Genomic DNA, 27,318 nt, shown 5'->3' on the forward strand with positions numbered 1-27,318 from the left:
AGAAGCAGGGCTGGTGGGCGGAGGCAGAGCCCAGCCCAGCGGAGCGCGAGTTCAGCGTTCCCGCCCGCCGCGCTCTCTGGTTCCCCGCCGCGCTTGGCCTTGCCAGAGGGCGCGACGGGGAGCTGGAGGGAGGGCGCAGCGCGGCGGGCGGGAACGGCGAACTCGCGCTCCGCCGGGCTGTGCCCCTCCCTAGAAGCAGGGCTGGTGGGCGGAGGCGGAGCCCAGCCCAGCGGAGCGCGAGTTTGGCATTCCCGCCCACCGTGCCGCGCTCCCTGGTTCCCCGCCGCGCTTGGCCTTGCCTGAGGGCGCGCCGGGGAGCTGGAGGGAGGGTGCGGCGCGGCGCGGCGGGAATGGCGAACTCGCGCTCCGCCGGGCTGTGCTCCGCCTCTGCCCACCAGCCCTGCTTCTAGAGTAGAGCAGCTGCTCTAACTTGCCCCGTGGTGGGTACGCCCTTGGCTTTAAGTTAACTCTGATTTCAACCAGGCTTTTAAAATTAAATTGCCTCTCATGTTCTTTATTATTTACACACACACACACAAACACACACAAAACAACACAAACAACAAATAATGGGCATCGGTCACCAAGTACAAAGCAAAATCTATTCATGACTTGTATAAAGCAGAAAATAATAGCAGCATGTTAAGTTAAATAACCAGGCTAAAAAGATGTATGAGTTACAGGGGGGTCTAGGTTCCTCTGGGTGAAAGTTAATGAATAAACATAAACTGATCAGTATCGAAAGCATTAACAACGTTGTGCAAGTAATACTGTTTGTGAAACGCAAGCTCTATAACTACATGAAGATCCTTACCCGTTAAGGTTATGTCTTTGTGTGGGGTTGATTTAGGGAAGTGGCGTGGCATACCCGCCAATCCTCTAGGATTAGGAAGAGTAATACTGGCAAGCCAGTACAGTGACAGGTCAGGAGGTGAAGGTATGGGTCAGCTGTACTGGGAGAGGCTTGATGAATCTGGAGAGAGTAGGATAGAACTGGTTAGTACAGGCTTGGCAGGGGAAGACCGGGATGGGTCAAATTAGGGTTAGGAAGAAACAATGGAAACAGGTAGAGTGCTTGGAGAGATCACAGGATTAAAAGGAGGGGGATGTTTGATGAGTGAGACATGTGACAGGTACATGATGTGAGGGATGTGCAGTCCACCACTTCCTCTATGGCGGAAAGTTTGGGGTGTTGGCAGGAAGTGACCTGTGCCTGTACATGTTTATGCATGAGGTTTGCTCTGTAATTGGCTGGAAGTTACATCGTGAGTTAATGTTTAGCTGTCAAAGCTGCTGCTAATAAATACAGACTCCCGAGCTCCGCCCGGGGTTGGCCTTTGGGGAACTCAGCCTTGTCTCATCTCGTTATTGGATCTAACCATTTACTACACTTTGTACCACAGACTGTATCAGAAGAATATCCTTGCCATTCTGGCTTTGAACTGTATACATGTCCATCATGTTCCCATTATTTCCTCCCACACATCCTAAGTCATGTTAGAGCAGGCATCCCCAAACTTCGGCCCTCCAGATGTTTTGGACTACAGTTCCCATCTTCCCTGACCACTGGTCCTGTTAGCTAGGGATCATGGGAGTTGTAGGCGGTGGTCTGGAGAAGAAGAAAAACCACAGCCTGGTCTGCTTCTGTCTACTTAACAGAGACTGGATATATACAGGTGAAACTCTGAAAATTAGAATATCGTTGAAAAGTGCATTTATTTCAGTAACACAACTTAACAGGTGAAACCAATATATAAGATAGATGCACGACATGCAAAGCAAGATATATCAAGCCTTTATTTGTCGTAATTGTAATTATTTGTCGTTAGGCGGGTCAATTATAAATGGAATGTAATTAATGAAATGTAATAGCGATATTTATTTTTGAATTATTGTAATTATTTGTTTTATTACTGTGGAATTTCCAAAAGAAAGCATATGTAAAAATAAAAAATAAAAAAAAGTTGTATTATTGAAATAAATGTAGTTTTCGACGATATTCTAATTTTCCGAGTTTCACCTGTATAAAGAAAGAATCAATAGAAGCTTTTCGCAGCATGGAGGTGGTTTATTATCAGGATTGCAGATGAAATAAGCCACCCGGCTGTGCCCTTTTATCTACTAAGCATGGCTCCTCCCCCTTTTCTCCACAGGTGTTTGTGCAGCACCCCGACCTCTTATCATGGGGTTGTGATTATTATGGGAGACGGTTTGGGAAGGCGCCCGCCTCTCCCTACCTCAGCGCGCCTCAGGGTCCGCCTCCTCCAACCGCTGCGCCGCCGCCGCGGTCACCCTGTGGCGGCGCGCTCGCCGATTGGCCGCCGTGCCGCGTTCGTCAGATGGGCAGAGATCGGCCCAGCAGCTCCCGCCGGCGGTGGATAGGCCACGCCCCTCCGCGCGGCTTCTCTCCGGGAGTTTCCCGGCGTCCGAGTCTGCGTCGGTCCTGGTCCTGAGACAGTCCTGAGCCGGGAGGATGATGGCGGCGCCGAGCTTGCTGGAAGCGGGCTACTCCCTGCTTGAGAAGGCGGCTGCCGGCAGCCCGCTCTCCCTCTTGCTGGCCGCCTCCGCTTTCGCCCTCGGCTTGGGATACCTGCTGCAGGTGGGCTCCCGGCGGCGGCAGCAGAAGCCCAGCGCCGGCCAGGTGGGTAGCGGCGAGGGCGGCAGGTGGGCAGAACTTGAATCCGTGCCGATAGTTTGGGGTCGCAGAAAACCGGGCAGCGGGAGGGGAAACGGCGGGTCCTTGCAGCATGTGCATCCAAGCCCAGGCAGCCGCCGCCTTGGAATGGGCAGCCAAAGAAGGGACAAGGGCACTCTAAGCGTGTGCAGAAATCCCCCTTCCTCAAACTCCTTTGTTTTGTTTCCAGAGAAGAAATCTATCGTCAGAGTAAAGAGCCCAGATGCTCGGTATCTCTCTCAATTTTTTTAATGATGCGTGTAGGTGAAAAGGTAGAGATTCCTTGGGTGCGGTGCTGTTCCCTGATTCCCAACCAAAGCGAAGCAATGAATATGAAGCAATATTCTGGTTAGATCGCGGTGTTGAAAACAGTTTAGTAAGAGCTGCTTTTTGCTAAACTGTATAACAAAAGGCCGCCTTCTTCTTTATTCTTCAGAATTACCCACCTTACATTTCGTCGAACGTCCCCTTTTTGGGACATGCGATTGCATTTGGGAAGAATCCTATCGAATTCTTGGAAAACGCTTATGAAAAAGTGAGTCGATATGGTAATCATTTTGCGGTATAAGTGTTAGGGCTCCAAAGTAACACAGCTATTCAGAATCCTTGAGCTTAAATATTTAGCTGAATAAAATTCCAAGACTGAAGTCTCATAGTAATGCATCACATGCAAATATGAGAACCTTGATGCTGCTTTAAAAAAATGAAAAGCTGTTTTAGAAGAGGGATTTTAGAATGCATAATTTCAGTTCGAGTGCTTTCTCTGTATCCACTTTTAAATCCTCCTCCAAGTGGCTTCTTCACCTCGCCTCATCTCATGTGAGGTTTCTGTGGCTCATTATGGATGTTCAAGATCTGAGTTCTTCTCGTGATTGATTATGCATTTGAGCCTATTGAGACTAATATTTGGTACAGAGTGATAATAATGGTGTGCCCAAAATCTTAACTAAAATAACAGTAAGTTAAATCAATATTCTCATTAGTAGTAAATGAGTGAACAGGGATGTGGTTAACAACAACACGCTTTTCAACACCAAAGCTCCCATAGGGTAGTATCCAACTAAGTCATGCTTGGGGTATTGGTAGAAGGAATCTAAGTACTGATTTCATTGTGTTTACTCTATGAATAACATTGGATATTAAATGAAACGAACAGATGCAAATAATCTACGTGTCGTTAGTATAACTTTTTCTATGGGTAGAAGAGTGGGGTAGAATTATACAGTAGTACCTCTACTTACGAATTTAATGCGTTCCGAACACACATTTGTAAGTCGAAAAAAATTGTAAGTCGAATCCCATAGGAATGCATTGGGAGAAAAAATTTGTAAGTAGAAGCAACCCTATCTAAAAATTCGTAAGTAGAAAAAATCCTATCTAAACCGCATCCAAGATGGCGGACGGCGCTCCATATGTAAGTAGAAAAATTCGTAAGTAGAGTTATTTGTAAGTAGAGGTACCACTGTAATAGGGTGGGCCTGGTGAATCCCTGACCATTGTCTACTTTGTCTGGCCATTGCCCATCTGTCTACTTGAACAAGTTTAAACGTTATGTGCAATTCAAGCCTAGGTATGTTTACTTGGAAGTATTTACAAATAAAATAAAATAAATTATATTCTGCCTTCCAAGAAGCTCAAAGCAGTGTGTAATCCTACCCTCATTTTATCCTCCCAACTACCTTGTGAAATAGTTATACAGTACTGTGCATAAGGTTGCAGCCTAGACATAGTAGATGTCTAGGCAGATGCATTTTTGTTTTCGTTTTTGCTTCTTGTATGCAGCTATTTATGTTTTTTAAAGCAGTTACTATACATTTTACGGATTTCAGTGAAAATTGTCATGGTCTTTGCTGTGTGATAATAAAGTCACATTCTTGTACGCTACTGTTCCTTGCTCCTTCATTTCCTACCTTCTCGGTTTGTCTCCACAGTACGGTCCTGTATTTAGCTTCACAATGGTGGGGAAGACGTTTACATATCTCCTGGGCAGTGATGCTGCTGCTCTTCTGTTCAACAGTAAAAATGAAGACTTGAATGCAGAAGATGTGTATTCACGGCTAACCACACCTGTCTTTGGCAAGGGAGTAGCGTATGATGTGCCCAACCCAGTATGTGTTATTTCCATTTCAGTTTATTTACTTTCATGATACGTATAGAACACAACAACTCGCTGCAATCACAAAACAGAGCTGGCTTCAATTACTCATAAGTATTGTTGCCATATTCAATCTAACACAATTAGCCAAACTAATGATAGAAGTTGAAATAGTAGACAGTACAATTTTATAGCTGAATACCCACTCCAGAACTGCTGATACACTCTATCAGGGTGCATTGTATTACTTTATAGTTTAACTTATGGTTCACTTCAGAAAGAAGTTATTAGCCTGAGGGCATTTTATTATATTAAAAAAGGGTTGGATCAAGACAGTTTTTTGTGTATATGTAAATGCTTCACAGTCTGTCTTATTATGTCCTAAAAAATTGCCATCTTTGCAATTAGTTCTATAATATATTCTTGGCACAAGCCAGCCAAAGTGAAACTGATTCTGATGTGGGATTCTTACTTTCTCCTACTAAAATTAGTGGCAAACAAGTCCTGACCTTTTTGCTAGTTCATGCCTAAAACATACAAGTTGAATACTCTATTTTGTAAATATAGCATTGTTTGCTTTTTAAAGGTATTTCTGGAACAGAAGAAGATGCTTAAAACCGGGCTGAACATAAGCCAGTTTAAAAGCCATATACCAATAATTGAAAAAGAAACTACGGAATATTTTAAAACTTGGGGGGAAAGTGGAGAAAAAAGTAAGTATTATAGTTTGAAATGTTGCGCTTCTATTTGAACTGGGTCGTTCTGGAATGAGCGTTGGTGTATCAGGTTGCAATGAATTATTTGTAACTTCTTAGGTGTATAGAATCCTACATCAACAACTTCAGGGCAAATAAAATACCCAGTTGCTATCTTATGGGCAACAAATAATGAAATAAAAATGGCAGGAAAAATAACACTATGTGCTCAGTTCCAGACCTATTTTTGCATAAGGCTTTGGCGCTGGTATTGAAAAGGAGTTTTGAAAGTTTGCCTCCTACTTTTCCCTATACACGCTGCTTGAGTAAAAATGGTAGTGAATGGCTACTCATTGGCTCCATCGTGATGGATAACTGTTTTTGTTTTCTCCTCCTAGTTATAATGACCTGAGATGATTGTTTGAAGGGTATACTTTCATTTTTTTAAAAAAAGATTTTATTGAAATTTGAAAAAGAATACAAAGATTAATATAAAATATTTTTTATCAAGGCCGAAAACCGATCTAAATAAAGCACAAAGAAGAACGAAAGAAAAAGGAGTACTTTCAGAACCCATTCTAGGGTTAATGTGAGGCTTGTGAGATGTTTTTGTCCAATTTGAGCTATTTCATCCCTGTGTAGGACTGAAAAGGCACATGTAACCAGTTCTGTTCAAACAACCTGATGGCACATTTCATGAAAGCATGTGGTCAGGAATGGATTTAGTTCATGGGTCTGAGGTTTCTAGGTTGTGGGCTCTCAAGTTAGATGGGATTTTATAACCCTGTGGGATGGATAACTCTAAATCTGGTTTCAGCATATTTTGTCTGGCCCATTCCTTACCGTATATTTTTAAAAAAGAAATCCGCAATAAATTATGTCACACAACCTCTCCCACGGACAACGGTAAGATACTCACAAGGTAACAGGGTTACAAGGTACTCTTAGGGCTGCCTTTACTTTTACTTTATTTTATTTTCCACATAAAAACCATTTGCAGCATCTAGAAACAGTAGCTTCTGCCACACACAGCAAAAATGGACTATTCGTTTATTTTTTAGGTTCATTTTGATGGTAAACGTGAATTCTTAATCTGATTTACTGAATTCCCATTAATGTACTCTTTCCCTCTATGCACAGACTTGTTTACAGCACTTTCAGAACTAATAATTTTGACAGCAAGTCACTGTTTACATGGGAAGGAGATAAGAAGCATTCTCGATGAGAAGGTAGCACAGCTCTATGCCGATTTGGATGGGGGATTTTCTCATGCAGCTTGGCTTTTGCCAGGCTGGCTGCCTTTGCCCAGCTTCAGGTACTAAAAACTTGATTAGCAGAGAATATAGTTAATCAAATATGAATTATATACATTTTATCCTTCCCTCTATAAGGAGTTCTGGGCTTTCTATGCAGTTCTCTTTCCTTTGTTACATCATCACAGCAACCCTGTCAATTAAATTGTTCTTGGTGATGTTTGCCCAGTGAACTTCAGGGTGGAGCAGGGATTGCTGACAGACTTTGAAAGTCTTGCCAAAGCTATAAATTCGCAAGCCTCCTATTATTGTATTATGACATCCTCCCAATTAGCACGTACTATTAGTGAGATTCCTATTTAAGCCACTATCAAAGATGGATCTGCCCTTGTAATTCCAAATGTTGTATCACTGTTATCTTCTAGAAATCTACCTCCATTTTGTTAGGACACAGAACACAGGGGTGACTTACCCATAGAGGCTAGCGGCTCCACGTTTTGGAGGGCGCTAAGGAAGAGGCGGAGGCTAGATGCGGCGCCTCCCGGCATCAGCTCGCCCACCTCTGCCAGGCTGCGCCAAAGCAGTGCCGCACCCAGAGCCTCTGCCTGCCGTGGCCACCACGGCACAAAGCGTCCAGCTGAGCTGGGAGCCGCTGCGTCCAGCCTCTGCCTCTCCCCCACCGGAGGAGCTGCCTGCCTCCTCCAGCCCCACAAAGCTGGGCACATTGCCGGCAGCGCCATCCTCCCTAAAAAAAGGTCGTCAACTCTGGGAAACGGGGTGGTGGTGCCACCAGAGGGATCTTTGCACCACAGCGCCGGATATGCTTAAGACGGCCCTGTAGGTCCTGCAAAATGTCTATATCATCAAATATATTGTTAATCACAGTATCGTTTATGTCAAATCAGTGATTAATTGAATCCTGAAAGGCATCCAGAGCAAGCTTGTGTGAAGTGTTGCTTGACACTTTTTAAAAGGCAACTACTCTTTTAAGCGTCACAACAGATGAGGGTGGTTACACATGAGTAGATGGAAGAGAATACACTACCTTGCAACTAGCTCCCAGTCTCTTAGCACATCCACAAGAGACTGGGAACATTATATCTGCATTGGCTCTTCAGAATAATTTTAACATGAATTATGTTGTGCTGAGATGCTGAACTTCACTAATGTTTCATTTCAATTCCAGTTTACGCTACTATACTTCTTGATGTTTTGTTTCTTTACTGAGTGCTACTACCGGTAAAACAGAACACTTAGTATTTAGCTTAAATATTAATTTGCTTTCACAGCATTTATTTTCGAATCCATAGCCACAACATTCTACGTATGAGTCAGTCCTCCTTAAGGACCTTTTTGCTCTTTATGTGGTGTGGGAGCTGCTTCAGTGCAGCCCCTTGCCATCCCAAGGAGGACCGCCAAATTCCACTGTTATTTATGCCAGTGTTGCCCTGGTTTTCAAAAGGGGAAATAACCAGCATGAGAAGGGAGCAATCTCCCTTTAAACCAAAACAAAGCCTCCATTACTGTTGGTGCTAGAATATGAAGCACAGATTAGAATGTGGATTGTTTCTCAGCATGCTAGTGTTTGTCAGATTTTGAAAGAAAGCCCCACCTTTCAGGTAGGAGTATCACATTAGCTCAGGGGTCAGCAAACTTTTTCAGCAGGAGGCCGGCCCACTGTCCCTCAGACCTTGTGGGGGGCCAGACTATATTTTTTGGGGGGGAAATGAACAAATTCCTATGTCCCACTAATAACCCAGAGATGCATTTTGAATAAAAGCACATTCTACTCATGTAAAAAAACACTGATTCCCGGACTGCCCGCGGGCTGGATTTAGAAGGCGATTGGGCCGGATCCGGCCCCTGGGCCTTAGTTCGTTTACCCATGCATTAGCCTACAGTGGAAACTCGGTTTATGAACACCTCGGTTTACGAATTTTCCGTTTACGAACGCCGCGGACCCATCTGGAACAGATTAATCCACTTTCCATTACTTTCAATGGGAAAGTTCGCTTCAGTTTATGAACACTTCAGTTTATGAACAGACTTCCGGAACTAATTGTGTTCATAAACCGAGGTACCACTGTATTAGTAAGTACGCTCTTGTATAGAATTGTAGAGTCATCTAGTCTTTTACGTTTGTGTAAATTGATACAGCCTTTTAAGGAGCAATGCAGGCAACATGCATGCATGTTGGAAATTGGAAACTGAAATGTAGAATTCAAACGCTGTAGATTATTATTTTTCTTCTTCTAAACACGCTGTTACTTACATGGATTGTTTTAATTTCAGGCGCAGAGATAGAGCCCACCATAAGATAAAGTCCCTTTTTTACGAAGTAATTCAGAAACGACGGAAGTCTTTGGCAAGAGAGGACGACATGCTTCAAACACTGCTGGATGTTACCTACAAGTATGTGATGTAGCAAAAATGTTGCTGTTAGTTCCAGAAAGGTCTTTTCATCTCTGAGTTTCCAACAACTTTTTATTCAGGAAGATAAAATAGCAGCAGAGCAACTAGTAGCCTGACTTATACGAAGTAGAGCAGGCTTTTTTGCAGTGCCAACCCTGCCCCTCACTGCAAATGCAGTGGAAGGGCACAGTATAAATATTTATAATAAATTGTCCTAGCAATCCTGAAATGATTCCATGTATTTTGCTTGAATTAATTTGAATTTGTTTTAGCAGAAATGGAAAACAACAGCAGCCACCCAGAGGATTGTGTCCATGAAATCTGTTTTTTAACTTCCTTGTTCAAGTGGCACATATAACCAGTGTTGTCTGTTTTTATAATCTAGAGATGGCCATTACCTATCAGATGATGAAATCGCCGGGATGCTTATTGGGCTGCTGTTGGCAGGTCAGCACACATCTTCGACTACAAGCACTTGGCTTGGCTTCTTTTTGGCTAGAGATAAATCAATCCAGGAACGATGTTATGGGGAGCAAAAAGCAGTGTGTGGGGAAGACTTGCCTTCATTAAGCTATGACCAGGTTTGTAGGTTCTGTATTTCCTTTTAAACATTTCTACACGAATGCATGCAAGTTCCTTCAATGCTTAGGTGGAATTAGTTGGGAGAACAGGTTTTCAGAGGGCTTTTTAGTTATTGGTTTTTAATTATGAGTAAAGTCAAATCCCCTAAATTGGGAGGGCCCAAATTGGTGGGCCTTCCTATTTGGTGAAGCCATGTCCACCTACCCTACATGTAATATATGATGCCAGGTGTGGGGCAGGTAAAGGTGAGTCTTGGCTGAAAGGGAGCTTGCTTGCAGGCAAGACTGATTGGCAATGTCTGCAAAGCCTTTTACAAAAGTGCTATTTTGCACAGTGCTTTGAATGGGGTTTCTGAACATCTGACAATCAGCTGCTTCTCAGATCTTCAGGAACCCCCTTGAAAGCCTTGTGTAAAATAGGCAGAAGAGCTCACTTGCCATCATTGTGACATCAGTTGATAGACAGGTGGTCAGAATAAGGATGAGTGAAGATAATTACAGTGGTGCCTCGCAAGACGAATTTAATTTGTTCCACCGGTCAATTCATTTTACGAAAAATTTGTCTTGCGAAGCACCGTTTCCCATAGGAACGCATTGAAATTTAATTAATGTGTTCCTATGGGCTCCAGGGGACTGGCAGCGGCGGAGCTTGCTCGTTTGCCTCAGGGAAGCCAGGCGGTGGCAGTGCTGAGGCGGCTGATTCCGGGCTGGCCCAAGGGCGAGCGCAGCGCGTGGGGCGAGCAGGAGAAAGTGTGCGGTGACTGCGGCGCTGAGAGGGCCGATCCGGGCCGGCCCAAGGGTGAGCGCCGCACGCTTTCTCCCGCTCGGTGGCTGCGCTGAGGTGGCTGATCCCAGGCCAGCCCGAGGGCGAGCGCAGCGCACGGAGCGAGCAAGAGAAAGAGTGCGGTGCTTGCTGTGCTGAGGTGGCCGATCCTGGGCCGGCCCGAGGGCGAGCACAGCGTGATTTCTCCTACTCGCCTCGGCGGTGGCACTGAATCAACCAATCCCAGGCCGTCCCGATGGCGAGCGCAGCACACGGAGCAAGCAAGAGAAAGCATGCGCCGCTCGCCCTCCGGCCGGCTCGAATTGGCCCCCTCAGCGCCACCGCCGTGCGCTTTCTCCTGCTTGCCCCCTGCGCGCTGCGCTCGCCCTCCGGCCGGCTCAGGATCGGCTGTGATAGCACCGCTGCCACCGAGGCGAGCGGGAGAAAGCAGGGCTGCTGCCTCCTGTCTTCCCCTTGGCTCGGGGAAGACAGGCGGGGGCAGCCCCCGCACCGCCGCGCTTTGGCTCTGTCCCCCTTGGCAAGCCCCGGGAAACCAGTTGTAGCGCGGGAAGAAGGCAAAGGAAGATCAGCTGTCAGCTTTCTGCGCTGACAGCTGATCTTCCTTTGCTGCCTTCCCGCGCTACATTCTATGGCTGTGTATCGCAAGACGAAGCGGTGGCCATAGAAAACCTCGTCTTGCAAATCCCTCGCACAACGCAAAACTCTTTCGTCTTGCGAGTTTTTCGTTGTGCGAGGCATTCGTCTTGCGAGGTACCACTGTATCTGGCCCACTGGGCTAGAGAGGTTCCTACCCTTGCCCTCAGTCAGTAAAAGCATGTGACTCTTAATCTCAGGGTCATGGGTTCGAGCTCTACTTTGGGCAAGAAGATTCCTGCATTGCGGGGGATTAGATGGGATGCCCCTTGTGGTCCCTTCCAACAATTCTATGATTCTAGGTGTAATGAGAGTTAGTTTGGAACAGCGTTAAGATTGAGCAGTATTATGGATGCTAATGTAAAATTACATGCAAACACGTTTCTTTTGTCCAATTACATAGAGGAAAAACTAAATTGCTTTAGTTCTGCTGGAAGATAATGATCTTTGCAGTACGTTATCCATATAGATATGCACAAAACTGAGGTTTGTTTTTACTCATTTGTAGCTCAAAGATATGACTTTACTGGAACTTTGCTTGAAAGAAACATTACGACTTCGACCTCCTATAATGACTATGATGAGGATGGCTAAAACTCCCCAAGTAAGAATCTTTCTTTGTTTCAGTGATATGTTAAAGCAGAAATAATACTTGGTGAGGCGGTAAGTGGAATGTGTGGTGGGGCAGAGTCACCTTTCTGTCATCGCTAGCGATACTCCTGCTGGAGAACTGTGACCCTGAGCTCACCCCTTCCAAATAGGGAGCAGGGATGTCAAGGGGGCAGCTCTGTCCCACCACAGGTGCCACTACTGACCAGAAGGGTAAGCTCCAAAAGCAATATGAAGTTGAAAACCTTACTTTTATTGACAAATACTGTACAAAAGGTGGAATAGTTCTAACCTCTTGATTTCCCCCCCTTCTAAATGATGCGATCAGTTAAAGCAGGGGTAAGCAACCTAAGGCCCATGGGCCGGATGCGGCCCAAAAGCCTTCTCAATCCAGCCCACGGATGGTCCAGGAATCAATGTGTTTTTACCTGAGTAGAATGTGTCCCTTTATTTAAAATGCATCTCTGGGTTATTTGTGGGGCCTGCTTGGTGTTTTCACATGAGTAGTATATGTGCTTTTATTTAAAATGCATTTCTGGGTTATTTGTGGGGCATAGGAATTTGTTCATTCCCCTCCCCCCCCAAAAAAATAGTCCGGCCCACCACATGGTCTGAGGGACAGTGGACCAGCCCACAGCTGAAAAAGGTTGCTGACCCCTGAGTTAAAGTAAATGGGCCGACACAGTTATGTATGAGGTTGTTGTAGTACCTAGAACTTAATACAAGGGCAAAGTAGTCCTTGGAGGCAGGGTTGAAGGAGGGAGTTTATAGCAGACAAGTTAATGCTTACTTCCAAAGTCCTGCTGTGTTTACACTGGCCAGGGTGGAAGGTGCGGGTGGGAATAATCTCCCTCCCAAGAGAATGGACTACATCAGCTTGAGGGTAGGAGTAGGGTTTTGGCTGGTTTGAAGACTTCTAAGGAAAAGAGGAACTAAAGTTTTCCACAACATGCCCCCTTTCCATTCGCTACCATCCCTGGAGCACTAACAGCAGAGGAGTGGTGATGGGGGAGCCTTTAACTCCTACAAGGAGGACTCTAGTGCTGGACTTCCCTTTCTGACTGCAGAGAAGAAAGAAGAAACCATGTGCTATCCTATAGCCGAGGCACCCCCAACCTGCGGCCCTCCAGAAGTTTTGGCCTACAGTTCCCATCATCCCTGACCACTGGTCCTGTTAGCTAGGGATCATGGGAGTTGTAGGCCAAAACATCTGGAGGGCCGCAGGTTGGGGGTGCCTGCTATAGCCTCTGTGCTGCTCTTCCAGGAGTCCAGGACTGCTTGCTTGCCTTAAATTATTTCCAGTAGTCAGCTCGTTACTGATGTGTTAAGCAATATCTTAATGACATTTGAGCATCTTTGTCAACTACCCTGGTATAAAATATTGGCTCTGCATTTAGGCCCCAACATATTTGTGTTGGTTTTTGTTTTTGGTTAAATAATAAAAAATACTAAGTATATAAAAAGAATTCCCTGGATGCCAAGATCCAGTTTCAGGACAAGTACTTTTTGGTGAGAGAACCTCAGCAGAGATTTAAGATCACAAAACATGCAGCAAAGTGCTTTTGGATCTTTAAAATATTCCATTCTAAGTTGCTTCCAAAGTTCCCCACTTCCCTTAACAGAGAAAAAGACTAGACAGATTCATGTGCTTTTCCATACAGTAGTCAGAATAGGGGGTAGTAAAACTTAGGCTCTAAAGTAGTGCTTCTAAATTATTTGGTATAGACACACCAAGGCGGCTGGCTTAAGCCATGTGGTCTGAGCTTGGAGCATCTAACTTAGACTTTGTTATTGGAAGAGTTCCCATGGTGGAATGGAAAGAACAGAGGCTTGATCCCTTACTCCCAAGGTGAGAGGGGGAGTGACCTAGCTAAGCCAAGCAGGACAGCTTAATCTATGGTCTTAACCCCTTCATGCATTAATTAGACTTAAGCATATTGGTTATATGAGGCTGGATGTCCCACAACTTGAGCAAACATAGAGAAATGCCTTAGCTAGGATAGTAGTAATACCTTTCTGTTGATGACTGTTGATACATGAGTGGTACATGAATAGTATTAGTAAATATACTATCCAAACGTTTGATGGGTTGAATTTGAATGTATGTTTGATAAAAGTCTTTTCTTGCTTTTAGACAGTTGCTGGGTATACAATTCCACCTGGTCATCAAGTTTGTGTATCGCCCACTGTCAACCAGAGACTTAAGGATTGTTGGACAGAAAATGTAGATTTCAAACCAGAGCGTTATCTCCAAGATAACCCCGCGGCTAAAGAGAAGTTTGCGTATGTGCCGTTTGGTGCTGGTAAGTTGGTTGTAGATGTTCTCTAAATAAGGGATACAATCATTGCCACCTTCATTCATTTAAAAACAAACAAGCAAAATACCTGAATTCAAAAAAATAATTTGCGGCATGGACTGGACACCTGTCTGTCCTCATGTTTTGAAAAGTGGTGTCTAGCTAATCTCTGAAAATGCAGGCACTTGCCTAATAAACAGTAACTGAGGATCCAACAGGTTATTTTTGGTCCCATGAAGCAGACCTTGTTAAACCCACATGGGTGGGCTTTGTTTACAGGCATCCAGTTTTGTGGCATCCTGCGGCCTTTCAGCTGCCCCCCCCCCGAGTTTAGGATTGCTCCCTTATACAGATCTAATTTCTTGGTGGTACAAGAATGTTTGCAAACGTAAAATAAAGACACTTTTAATTTTCTTTTAGGTCGTCATCGTTGTATTGGAGAGAACTTTGCTTATATTCAAATTAAGACAATTTGGTCAACGCTTCTGCGTTTGTATGAATTTGATTTGGTGGACGGTTATTTCCCTACCATAAATTATACAACTATGATCCATACACCCACTAACCCTATCATTAGATACAAAAGGAGATCAAACAGCACAACATAGCTTCTTGCAGCTGAACTGCAGGGACATTTCTGTTATGTGAAGACAGTTAAAAGAAGTGGCTGTTCCTAGCCTATAGTATTGTGAAGAAGTGTGGAAAGTTTGTGCTATTGGGAGTACGGTACTAAGTGGGGGGTGGGGATGTTTGCTTTTTTGTTTCTATCATTTCTTATCCTGTATTTCTGATTCTGTAATGTGAATACTTTCTAATATATGTGTCTTTTAAAAGAAAACTATTAATCTTAGGTTTAGAAATACAAACCACAGTTTTTTTAACTGTAAATGGATTAATGAGAATGTAATTTGGTTTCTTTAAAATGTTGGGATAAAAAAAAAATCCTGCTTCATTGACTCCAATAGTTTCACTTATCTAAACTTGTAAAAAAGCCTGGTCTAGTGGAATGCTGGTTAAGCCAAAGATGACTAATCATGAGAGCTGTAGATCATAGAAGTTACTGTTTTCCAGAGGTGACTTTCTGCCTGTGGCAGAGTTCCACTTGCAAAGTACTGGATACAACCCTTTGTTTTTAAATTGGGCAGTGCCAAAATCGCAACTTTTATGTAATTTACAGCTAGGCAATTGGGTTGAGATTAATGCTTTAGATCTTTATCATATGCTACTAGCACAACATTTTTATTTACACTGTGTCTTATCTATAAAACGTTGGTGTGCGATCAATTTTGGAAGAAAGCAGACTGCTGACATGGGTGTAGTGCCCTAAGTATGGACTGGGAGTAGAATAGAGGAACAACCAGGTGACTTGTTCACACCTGAGAATCAGACATTCTCCCCCTTCCCCATTTCTCACAAATGCACAAGCAACTCCCCATTATGCAGATTCTATTTGTGCATGATCGTGCACACACAAGCTGGGCGGGCAGCTGATGTGTAGGGAAGACGCTTCCCCTCCAACTCATGAGGAGACCACTGGGGCAGGCCTCCTGAGCAAGGACGAGTCTCCAGAGTGCTCTTCATTTTGCACGTTTTCATGTATGCACGTGGGGGCCTGGAACCACCTGTAGCAGTCTTATTGTAGCTAGTCAGAAGACTGGTTTTTTTCCAGCAGACCTAAAGTTTCAAAATAAATTTTGAACACAAGTCACACATTTAAAAGGATGAAATCATCTTTATTTCAGTACTTTTGACAAAATACCCATAAAATTCAAAACTTCTACCTTTACAAAAATAGGTCTCTACGGGTGATATTTTTTCTCTGCAGTGCCAGTAGCAAATAGGATAAAATCATGAGAAGTCCTTCACTTATAACCTCATCAGAAAGTGTGGTGCACACTTGGGAGCTACACACTCGGCAATCTCAAGACATAAACGTTTCAACCTCTCAAACCGCCTGATAAATACACTTTAAATAATTTAATTGTTTAAATTAGCATTCCACAAATATACATGAAATTTAATGATCTGTTTCAAATGTCCACAAAAAGGGCCTATATACATAAGTTCCAGTCTTGGTGACGGTGCCAGCAAGGTGAACTGCATACAATCATTGAGCTGTGTTCATGTTGGTCCCACAATATACACATACAAAAAGCACAGCAGCAGCAGCAGAGTTGCAAAAGGCATTTCATCTGATATCACTACCAGCGGTGAAAAAGGTCACAAGGATTATCTTCTGATACCAGAATGCAGTTGAGTGTATGAAGCAGGTGCTGTGGACCAAAATGAAACACATTAGTGGGTGGTGGTGGTGTGGCTTTGACAATTACAGACTTCCCGAAATTAACACAATGGTCTATGTGAACAGCAGTTGTTTTAAAGAAATACAAACTGGAGAGCAATAATTTCAAAAAAGAAACATTTACCTGACTGTACACTGCCAAGCCGCCTCTGTAGAGCCTCCAGACGGTTGATATAATCTGTTAAAGCCCTGTCAGGATCGTAATTCTGCAGCTGAGAACATGCGAGGGAAACTGGGCTTAAATCAGTGTGGATGCCCTGGTACCTTAGAATGGAGAAAGAAGCAACAAAAGATGTTAGTTGGTATTGTAAAGTGCCTTCAGGTTGTAGAACGTGACAAATGCTGCAAAATAAGCAAAACTCTGTTCATGATTCCTGAATCATACAAAGAAAAATACAGAAACTACACCAAACAAGTGCAACAGGTATGTCAATATACAATCCTCGGGCATTTATGCTGATCCTTCTGTAAAAGCCGTAATAACTTCCCTGTTGGCTTTGAAACTCCAGGCACCCTGATGGTGCTATGTAAAACAGGGTCCCCAAACTAAGGCCCGGGGACCAGATGTGGCCCAATCGCCTTCTAAATCCGGCCTGTGGACAGTCCGGGAATCAACATGTTTTTACATGAGTAGAATGTGTCCTTTTATTTAAAATGCATCTCTGGGTTATTTGGGGGCCTGCCTGGTGTTTTTACATGAGTAGAATGTGTCATTTTATTCAAAATGCATCTCTGGGTTATTTGTGGGGCATAGGAATTCATACTCTGGCCCCCCACAAGGTCTGAGGGACAGTGGACCGGCCGCCTGCTGAAAAAGTTTGCTGACCCCTGATGTAAAATAACAAGAGTACAAGAGGGCAAGAAGCTCCCTCCCCAAGGAGCTTCCAATCTAAAATTTGACACAGCGCATTAGGTTGATCAGGTCAAAGGTCCAACTAGCCAGCCATCCTGTTTCCAACTGTAGCCAATGACATGCCACCGGGAAGTCCAAAAGCAGGACACAAAGGTCAACGCTGCCTTCCTAGACCCAGCATCTGGTACTGAAAATGTGCACAGACTTTTATGGGGTGCATAGATTCCATTTATGAATTTGTCTGATCCCTTTTAAAAGCTATGAAAGTCACTGGGCCTTGCCACAGTATGTGGTGGGTAAATCCATTCATCAGTTATGTGGTGTAAGGGAGCATGTGTTCAATTGCCCCGATTCTACTACCAATACATTTTGTTGGTTGAAACTCCCCACCCAGTTCTAGTGTTTGAGAAAGGGACATGCATTTTCGGTATTTCTCCCACAGCCTCCTTGTAAGCCAGTATTCATGCCCAAGGAATGGCTTCCTTGATCAAGTCCGGGTCCAGCATTCAGTTTCCAGCAAAGTTCACAAAACATGGCATAAAGATGACAGCCTCTCTTAGCTTGTTTTGTCCCCAGTACCTCTGAAAATAGAAGCTACATGCTAATTTGCTTCAGCTCAGCCCATCACAGACATGCAAGTAAAGAACAAACACTGATATTTACCTATGCTGGTAGCTTAGAGGAGATCTAAGTGATTCCAGCTCTGATCTAGATCTGTAAGATGAATGCCTATGTTCTCCAAAGAGCTCCAGAACACCAGGGAAGGAATCAGGTCGCAGGTCATTACCTATGTAAACAAACAAATTAACTTTCTGCTAAAGAGAAGAAGCAAATTAAAGACTCCCATTTCTGCACACCAACAGCATTTAATGAACTTGTTTCTTGTAGCTTATGGGTGAAAATCATTGAAACGGGTGGCCTTAATTACAAATCATGCTGTCACCATTCAAGCCTATGCAACAGCCATGAGGGCTTAGAAGTATCCACTTAAACCCGCACAGCTTTGTTTAATTTACAACCCAGAAGCCGAGCCTTTCCAAAGAGGTCAAAGTATAATTTCTGGGCTTTGCTTGCTGGTTCTGAGCATTCAAATATTGTGTTCAAAACTTTTCTCAAATCAACACTATGGACTCTTCACAAAATGCAGAAATTTGAGTGTCAGGATAGTATCAGAAGTCTCCAATAACTCTTTGTATCATGCTACATGATTGCATTTTATTGCCTATATAAAGCCACAATGTCTGGTTTTGCAATTTAGAAGAAAAGCATAGGCCAGACATAGTGGCTTTAAATAGGCAATAAAATGCAATCATGTAGCATGATACAAAGAGTATCTACCGTAGTAGTGCAGAAGGCAAACCTCATGATGGTCACAGAATAGAAGCCGAAAGCAAATGCTATAGGCACTTGTTTAAGTTTGCTAAGCTCTGCTTACAATGGAATCTAAGTATGCGGCGCTTTGTGGAGATGACTGTCAGAGTGTTGAGGGCTCTGATACGTCTTCCCCATCCACTGTGTGAATGTGTGACTTGGCTTGGGTTTGTATTCTAGGTAAGAGCGACTTCATGAACTTCTGATTTTTGTTTTAGAGTGATGACTTTCCAGCCTTTCAAAGGGTCCATTTTAAACCCCAATCTGCAGCACAGAATTTTAAAAATGTGCTACTTTGCAACTCTATTTATTTCCTCTCTCTCCAAAAGATGGCCATGATAACACTGATGTGGTCACTTTAAGATCACCTGAGAACACCAACAAACAATTTCAAGAAAGCTATCCTTATATATGCATGACAGACACACACTCTTCTATGAATGGGGGAAAATGTCCCTCAAAAACCAAATCACTGGAAAAAGTTTATCTCATTGCTAACCTTAAAAAAATGAGACACTGGTCTCTAGGACTGCCAGATCTTAAAAGGGAATCTGTCAAAAATTATTTACCTGTATTCTGGCTAAAACCATCTCTGCTGATGCCTGTTAAACTATAACCAGTTACTCGGTGCCATCGACGAACTAGAAACTTCATTCTGCAATTTCAAAATGAACAAAGAAAGACTTGTCTATAAACATTTCTGATGGAAACAACAGGATTATAATTCTCCACAGACACATGAAACAGTTTACATAGCCAATCTCTAAATCAGCTAATGCAACTTGCTGGGCAGAGCAAACCAATGGCAGTGGGGAAAGAAGTGCCAAATCTGGAGTGCTGTCAATCTCATGCCATCCAGGGTCAAAGGCTATGCTTTCACTTATCAGGAGAGCTGAGTATTCAAAGCCTCCTCTTGGCCTGGCTCCCTGATCAGCTTGGAGAAGAGACAGCCACAAAGGGTCCTGCAGCCACAATGAAGAGGCCTCCAGGAATGGAGTTCCTTCTCTGCTTTCAGAGAAAGATCATAAGTCCCTCAGGATGAACTTCCAGGGACCATAGCACTGCACCCCAACACTGCTTTTCTAATACATTTTAAAAATAATGTAGACTTTTGTTTGTGTGAATATAAACATAGATAAACTAATAAGTTGTACAATTAGTGACATTCAGGAGAGAAAAATGAATCATGTTTCCTTAGGTACTGCAAGTAGAACACATGCCACAGAATCTCTTGATGCGTTTTCTGTCCATGATGTGTAACTTTGCAATGACACAGGGGCTCAGATTTAAATGGAGTGGACACCTACTTTCATCATTTCTTTACACACGCAGGTCATTTATTTGGTTCACTTTATACAAAACAAATATCCTGTATCATACCTTGAAATTGCGATTAATACTCTAACTGCTGAGCGGAACCGAGTGAAACTCTTTGAACGGCGGGTGATCACCTCTAGGTCTGTGTAGGAAGGCTGCCCACCCATTCTGGCAAGGAGGGATAAGGTGGCGTCTTCACACTCCTGAAACCCGCCCAGTAAGAGCAGCAAATATTTCTTCTGGTATATGAGAGCCTTCCGAAAGCTCTCTGCTCTCAAATATCTGCCATAAATTCTCTAGAAAGGAAAGGAAATTAAATAATGTATTAAAAAAATAACACACTCTGTCATGTCTAATGTCCGTATGGAGGTCATTCTTTCCACCTATCCTAGGCCAGGAATGGGGGATTTTGTTGGACTACAACTCTCACCAGCCCCAGCCAGCATGGCCAATGGTTGGAGATGATAGGAGATGTGGTGCAGCAATCTCTGGAAGGCCACAAGTTCTCTAGCCCTGTCCACTACCCATGTAGCTCCTGAAGTTAGTATTGCAGTTTGAGGAGCTGCAACTGCAACCTTAACTGACAAAGGGAAAAGGCTCCACTTGCATGCAGAATGTTGGCCTTTTCCTTTCATTTATCTGAAGGAAAAGTCGGAAGAAAAATGAAAGAAGGGTAAGGTGTTAAGCAGACAAGGATGTGATAGGCCAGGGTTCAAATCTCCACTCAGCCTTGAATCGAGTTTGGGCCAATCACAGTCTGTCAGCCTAAGCTACCGCACAGAGTTGTTACAAGGATAAAATGGCGTGTGGGAGAATGATGAGGGCCACCTTGAGCTTCTTGGAGAAAAGGTGGGATATAAATGCAATAATAAGCATTTGCCCTCAGATTAATGAAAGAAGAAAAAAAACAAGTGATATTCTTAGCAATAGAACAAAATGTCCAAACAGCAGGCAATGAAAGGCCTCTTACCTTTAAAGCAGCATTTTCTGAATCTGACCCCAGTTCTCTCAGAAAAGCCTCGTTCCTTAATTCTGCCCTCAGCTTGGCCAGCTCTGCTTCGGCCTGCTTCAGGGACTGCTGCAGAGTCAATTTCTCTTTGCTCCAGAGCTCTCTTTCAGAAGCAAGGAGAGTATCGACACTCCCTCCATTGTTCAGCGACAGTCTGAAAGTCTTGTGAAATTTCAGAAGAAATGCAGAATTAAGTCCACCAGTACCAACAAGGCAAACACCAATTTCAGGGGAGGAATCTTCCTCAGGTCTAGCAGGGGAGTAAAAGTTTAAATCTCCCCTCCAGCAGAAGACAGCAGCTCAGGGGTACAGCATCTTGCTTTGTGTGCAAAAAAGTCTGAAGCTCAATTCCCCCAGCATCTCCAGGTAGGGCAGGGAAAGAACCCTGACTGAAATCCTGAAGGTATTGCCAGTAGGTATAGACAAAACTCATGAGCTATACAGACCAACTGTCTGACAAGCTTCCTAAACCTGCTAGGATCCTAACCATTGTTTACCAGCCGGCTAATGAGTGCAGAAAGAACGCAAGAGAGCTCCACAGCTGGTCGCTGTCAGTTGGTACCCATGGAAACACAGCCAAGCAAGAGGCAGGTGCAGGAGAGAAAGCAGCCACTGTATATGTTTATCTGGTTCATATCCATGGACCTTGTTGCCCGAGACAAGGCAGAAGGGCTTCAAAATCTTGTAGGAGGCTCTTAATGATACAGTCTGAGAAGGATCAGCATGGCTAGCTGCTAGACAGCAGAATAAAGAGGACCCGGGAGAAGGTAAGGGCAGGGATGGTGAAGTTATTCAGTCCCAACCTGAGCAGCCATTGAGGGAACAAAGCTGGGTGTTATGCCCAGAGGTGAGGTAGCAACGGAAGGGAGTGACCTAGAACAGGGGTCCCCAGACTACCCTGGGGACCCCTGCCACCTGCTGCCACCACCTGCTCTTACTGGCACGGCGCGGCTGCCGACTTCTGACCCGGAAAAGCGACGGAAATAGCTTGTGCGCATGCGTGTGCGTCATTTCCGGTGTACTTCCGGGTCGGAGGAGGCTTCTGCACATGCGCACAAGCTATTTCCGGCACTTTCCAGGTCGGGAGTGTGCCAGAAATAGCGTTTGTGCATGGGCGCGCACAGCCGCGCGCCCCCGCATGCGCTCCACCACCCTCCGGCCCACCACGCAATTGGCCCGGTGGGCATCTGGCCCAAAGCCGAGTAAGTTTGGGGACCCCTGACCTAGAGGAAGAGCCAACAGGCATCCCTGTGATGAGATGGGTCTTGATTCCAGTAGCGCAGGGTTTCCCATATACTTGGGTCTCCATCTGTTGTTGGACCACAACTCCCATCATCCCTAGCTACCAGTGGTCAGGGATGATGGGAACTGTAGTCCAAAAACAGCTGGAGACCCAAATTTGGAAAACATGCATTTAAAAATGTGCAAGTTAACTGCAATGCACTCAGCTTAAGAGACGTATGACTCAGTCCATCTGGACAAACACTTAAGGTGAATTGAAGGACTATTTATATTCAAATTAGGTAGAAACATACCGAGTCTCCACACGCCCCTCTCTGCTGGTATCGTCTAAGCTCCTCCTCCAGTTTCATGACTGCATTTCTCAAATTGTTCTTCTCCTCACTCAGTCTGCTGACAAACCCAGTCAATTCAGCATTCTGTTTTAGTAATCTTTCAGTCAATGAAGCAGAGGATGGCAAGTCTGAACTTATCTAGATAGAAAAACAAGAGTAGATCAGTATGGATCTCAGGAATTTTTTTAAAAAATGCTAGATCAGGAAAAGAGTACCCACAATTGTTCTTTAAATCAACTTTGGAAAAACTTTCATGAAACAATGTAACAAAATAACACAGCTAAATATACCTATTTTATTATTTTGCTAAATTTTGATCTCTTGGGAGCCACTCTGACCTCCCCATATTGAGTCAGAAAGGAGGGAAGAAATACCGTATATTCCGGTGTATAAGAAGACTGGGCGTATAAGACGACCCCCAACTTTTCCAGTTAAAATATAGAGTTTGGGATATACTTGCTGTATACGACCCGGCGTATAAGACGACCCCCGACTTTTGAGAAGATTTTCCTGGGTTAAAAAGTCTTATACGCAGGAATATACAGTATTTTAAATAAATTAATAATAATTTTAATGGATAGAGTCCCATACTAGGGTAAACTGAGTTCCATCAGAATTCAATAGGACCTATGTCCACAGAACGATGTGTACAGAATTCACAGAAAATGTAGCATGTTTTGCATACATGCATTAATTTATCAGGCCTACATACTTACGACATTCTGTATCAGAAGCGTCTTGAATAAGTGCTAATTTCTCTCACCTCTGCTTCCGGGTTGGGCAAGCCAGACAGCATTCGTAACTGCAAGATAACTTCTTCAATGTTATTCTGTATCCCAACAAAGCCTTCATCATCTGCTTTTTCAAATGGTAATCTGGAATAAATAAAAACAACTTTATTTAGGTAGAGTAACAGTATGCATATAGGCTGAGTCATTGGTTTCTGAACATCCAGTTATTGTCATGAGCAAGATATCACTCTAACCTTTGGGCAGCTTTGTTAGCCAGATGTTTCAATGTGGAAGACACACTTGTAAGCTTCTGTCCAATCATTTGCAGATCTTGAGATTCCTTGGTAGCATCTCCCATGCCAGCTAGGGCAGAATAGGACAATTCTTTTGTTTCAACTTCTCCAATTTTCTGCTGGAAAACCCATTTTCTGGTTCGCTCGTTAGATGTATCCCAAGTAGTCTGTACATGCAAAGGTTTGGGGGCAGGGAAATTGAATTTCCATATTTAGTACAAAAATCCTATTCTTGAATTAAATGAAAGGACTGATAGGACTATTTTAGACATGTAACATTAAAAGATACCAATTTGCATAATTACAAAGAATAAATGGTGATTTCATTTGAATAAAGGCTGCATTAAAAAAACCCAACCCAACTATTAGTAGCTTCAAGCTGCATACTTCATGCTGCAAAGCTATTTAGAAAAGAATTTTCAAATAGGTATACAACATATACAAGGACATTAGCTACTTAACAATCTATGAAATATCCTTGACCACCGTATAACTGGCTTAGATGAAGTTAAGCACCTCACAAACTTTTAGGTGCTGTTTTTAAAAATGATCCTACTTATTTTTCAGCTATTGTTATCTGTAATTGTTGCTGGTTTTTATTGGTCTTTTCTTTTCCCCTTTTTAGTAGATTTAAACTTCTTGTAAGCTGCCCTGAACACAGTGGAAGGGCAGAGCATGAATTATCTTAATGAAATTTATTAGCATTCGCAATAGCAATTTTTGACAGATGCTAGGAGAGCTTAATGAAATACCTAAAATGTTGATTTCAAAATTACCCCCCAAAGTCCATTGTCCTTCATTCCCCCCAATTAAAAGCAATTTTGATTCATGCAGTTAAGACTCAATGATCTAGAAATTACCAATTTTTATCGGGCAATTAAAATCACTTGCAATTTTGAACTTTATGTTCTAAAAGCTACCATACCTCATTTAGATTCTGACATACTGCTTTTTCCACTTTTACTCCAGGCTCTTCTCTCTGTTCTCTTTGCTGCAATTCTTGGATTGTTTCTTGCAATTTCTTTTCCTCACATTGCAGCTGATGAACCTGTTGTCTCTTCTCCCCAAGCTGCCACTGAAGATCTTCTACCTTGGATTCCAATTCGTGTACTTTTTTCTGTGCCAGGATGTTAGCATCTTGCTCAGTCTGTAGAGCTTTTCTTTGCACCTGTCTCTCCTTTTCCACCTGTTGTTTCAATTGCACAACTTCCAATTTATATTTCTCAGTTTCGCTAACCAGGGCAACTATACAGTCATGCTTTTCGTCCAGTTGTTTTTGCAGATCCTGGAGTAACTCTTCAGCTGGTTTAAGAGTTCCATCCTGACTTTTCTGGTCAGCTGCCTGAAGCTGGGCACACAACTCTCTCTCCCTTTCTAGCGCACTGTTTATCTCAAGAACCCTGAATCTCTCAGATTCCAGGAGTACCTGAAGTTCAGAGTTACAGCTGCGCTCCTGGGACAACTGGGCTGCATTCAACGTTTCTTGGGACTGGATCTTCTTTTGCAAATCAGTTGACAGCTCTCTCTCCAGCTCCAAAAGATTACTCAGTTCTACAACTTTTTGTTTCTCATTTTCTAGGGAATATTTCAAATCCTTCCAAAAGGAAAAAAAAGAAAATCATACACAACTGTCTGCATGAATCTGAAAATAAAACTTGAATGTTGACACTACTTGGGCTGAAGAAGATCTTACTAGATGTGATTCTAATTCAGGGCTTAACCTAATGCTGGAGTCTCTTCATTAAATACTTTCCCCCTGACTCCATTAAAAAGGATTAAAGTACGTATTACATATGCAGACCTGCAAATATATCAACTTAAAAGGCTTGTTAAAAGAGGAAAGTCCTCTGCTGTCTTTTTGGTGCCTACTGAGAATGTGCTGAAATGTAAATTTATTTCTGACAACTTGAAGGGATTCAGACTCCCACCTACTGGCATATCAAAAAAACCTCAGGCATCATTTGACAGCTGAGTAGATTTAAACTTGGTAAAAAGGAAGAGGAGGAGGAATAGTTCACATACTTATTAGAAGTATACGGTCCATCATGGGAGAGACTAGCATGCTGGAACACATTCCTTGTATGCATACAAGGTTGCAGGCTTACTTCCAGGAATCACTAGCTAAATGGCTCAGATATAGTAATGTAAAAGACCTCTGCCTGACACTCTAAAAGAGATAATGCTAGTTAGAGTGGACAATACTGAACTAGATGGACAAATAAAAAGTCTGACTTTGCGTAAGACTGCTTCTCATGTCCCTAAAAGGATGAACATATGACTTCAGGTACTGAAACACACACTGTCAGTCAGCGCACCGCTTCTACTTCCACACCTTGTTTGTGGCATCATTATTCAGTTAGATAAAATCTATAGCTCTGTATATCTACACTCTGCATGCTCAGAATGTTTTAAGGGTCAAGAACTGTTACCTCAAGCTCTTCTTTTCCTCTTTCTTCACTGCGTTCTATTTTAGCCCTTCCTTTCTCCAATGCCCATTGAAGCTCTCTTGATTTCTTCTGTTCACTTGCCATGGTGTCTTTGAGCAAATCTAATTCAGCTGCTTTCCCCTTAAGTTCATTTCTGACAAAAGTCAAGACAAGGTTGCCTTTATAAACCATTTCTAAGAAAGTAACTAGAACAGGATAAATTATTCACACATGTGTGGACACTGAGTGTGAAACTACATGTTAAAAGGGAAACATTAGGTTCTCAACTTCATCTTTGCCTCCTAATAGTAATGGGGGGTGGACGTGGACATTTGTTTAGGAAGTACTGAATCCTTCCTTGCACACTAATTCAACATCATCCCAACCCTCCGTGTTTGTGGAGTTAACATGTTCCTTATAGAATATTTTTTCTTAAGCATCAGCAAAATGAGGCAAGTCAATCTGGGGGATTATCCACCCTTACCTTACCTTTTGCCCCTCTTTCCAGGGTTTTTGTTTTTTGTTTTGCCCCAGATGTTTCCCCATGTAAACCTGCTCTTTAGTGGTTAATCGGGGCAAGCATTAATTTGGGTATCCGTGGATTGCTATTTGCTCTGATTGACCTTTAAAGAGTAGGTTTTCACAGGCAAAGCTCTGGAGCAGAAAAGAAAAGAAAGAAAGGATGCTAAGGCATGGAGCTTTAAAGCACAGGCTGTGCATGGAAAGAGTGGAAAGCTCAGTGTGAATAAGCCCTGATTTAAGTAATTAAACAGATTAAAATAACCAACCCCATATCACATTAGCTATTATAGCTATTACAGTTTGAGGCCGTTGGTTTTTTCTATAATTAAAAACCAGAGAAGTCATACTGACTTTGTATGAAAAATTATGGATATATAATTTATATTGACATTAAACTTCAGATTTACTATAGGACCCAGCCAATGAGAACCTCACCTGATGGCTTCCAGGTCTCTTAAGTGCTTATGCTGGGCTTTCAGTGTTGTTTCCAGTTCCAGTTTAGTTTGTCCAAGTTCATTCTTCAGTTCTGCAACCACCACCCTCTCAGAATTCAGCTGCTCCTGAACTTCAGCTGCTTTGTCCTTTATATTATTGAGCTCCATTTGCACCTCCATGTTGTACCCCAACAATTCTAGAGAATATGCAGTCAAACAATAAGTAACTGATTGTACACACTAATCCTTTATGATGAAAAAAACGCCCTGAGCAAATGGCTGTAGCAAGTCCAATATACCATTTATAAAACACGTTTGATTTCAGCAAATGGTAGCAAAGAAACAGGTACACACACACATATGTCAAGAAAGGCAGCACTAGCCTGAAGGAACAGGAAGAGACAGTTCTTCCATGTAACTTCACAGGAAGTTGTTGACTCTCCCTCCCTTGAA

General features: G+C 43.2%; 2 protein-coding genes across 17 annotated transcripts in view; one reads left to right on the forward strand and one right to left on the reverse strand.

The window, feature by feature from the left end:
* Positions 1 to 2,411: 2,411 nt before the first annotated feature.
* On the forward strand, positions 2,412 to 14,989 carry CYP51A1 (cytochrome P450 family 51 subfamily A member 1). The gene is made up of 10 exons (XM_035129728.3): positions 2,412 to 2,641; positions 3,111 to 3,209; positions 4,606 to 4,782; positions 5,356 to 5,482; positions 6,605 to 6,779; positions 9,010 to 9,129; positions 9,515 to 9,710; positions 11,636 to 11,731; positions 13,871 to 14,039; positions 14,454 to 14,989. The coding sequence occupies exons 1-10, from the start codon at positions 2,474 to 2,476 to the stop codon at positions 14,639 to 14,641; spliced, it is 1,515 nt and encodes a 504-aa protein (XP_034985619.2). The 5' UTR covers positions 2,412 to 2,473; the 3' UTR covers positions 14,642 to 14,989.
* A 756-nt stretch (positions 14,990 to 15,745) lies between these two features.
* The window catches only part of AKAP9 (A-kinase anchoring protein 9), a 105,996-nt gene continuing 94,423 nt past the window's right edge, over positions 15,746 to 27,318 (reverse strand). For all 16 annotated transcript variants that reach the window (XM_035129723.3, XM_088653609.1, XM_035129721.3 and 13 more), the window contains 12 exons: positions 26,867 to 27,062; positions 25,913 to 26,063; positions 24,409 to 25,077; positions 23,445 to 23,650; positions 23,223 to 23,334; positions 22,421 to 22,597; positions 20,847 to 21,047; positions 19,940 to 20,172; positions 19,129 to 19,214; positions 17,852 to 17,975; positions 16,460 to 16,599; positions 15,746 to 16,306 (listed from right to left, as the gene is read on the reverse strand). In XM_035129723.3, coding sequence (XP_034985614.3) covers positions 16,263 to 16,306; positions 16,460 to 16,599; positions 17,852 to 17,975; positions 19,129 to 19,214; positions 19,940 to 20,172; positions 20,847 to 21,047; positions 22,421 to 22,597; positions 23,223 to 23,334; positions 23,445 to 23,650; positions 24,409 to 25,077; positions 25,913 to 26,063; positions 26,867 to 27,062 — 2,339 coding nt within the window. In that variant the 3' untranslated portion in view covers positions 15,746 to 16,262. The remainder of the gene's footprint in view (positions 16,307 to 16,459; positions 16,600 to 17,851; positions 17,976 to 19,128; positions 19,215 to 19,939; positions 20,173 to 20,846; positions 21,048 to 22,420; positions 22,598 to 23,222; positions 23,335 to 23,444; positions 23,651 to 24,408; positions 25,078 to 25,912; positions 26,064 to 26,866; positions 27,063 to 27,318) is intronic.

The sequence above is a fragment of the Zootoca vivipara genome, chromosome 11, assembly GCF_965207765.1.
Source record: "Zootoca vivipara chromosome 11, rZooViv2.hap1.1, whole genome shotgun sequence".
Classification (NCBI taxonomy): domain Eukaryota; kingdom Metazoa; phylum Chordata; class Lepidosauria; order Squamata; family Lacertidae; genus Zootoca; species Zootoca vivipara.

Bases quoted from the DNA above. Each gene is read 5' to 3' on its own strand.
- CYP51A1 (XM_035129728.3), top strand. From the start codon at position 2,474: ATGATGGCGGCGCCGAGCTTGCTGGAAGCGGGCTACTCCCTGCTTGAG. The intron at 5,483-6,604 runs GTAAGTATTATA...CTCTATGCACAG, and splicing joins GGGGGAAAGTGGAGAAAAAA to ACTTGTTTACAGCACTTTCA. The intron at 6,780-9,009 runs GTACTAAAAACT...TTTTAATTTCAG, and splicing joins CTGCCTTTGCCCAGCTTCAG to GCGCAGAGATAGAGCCCACC.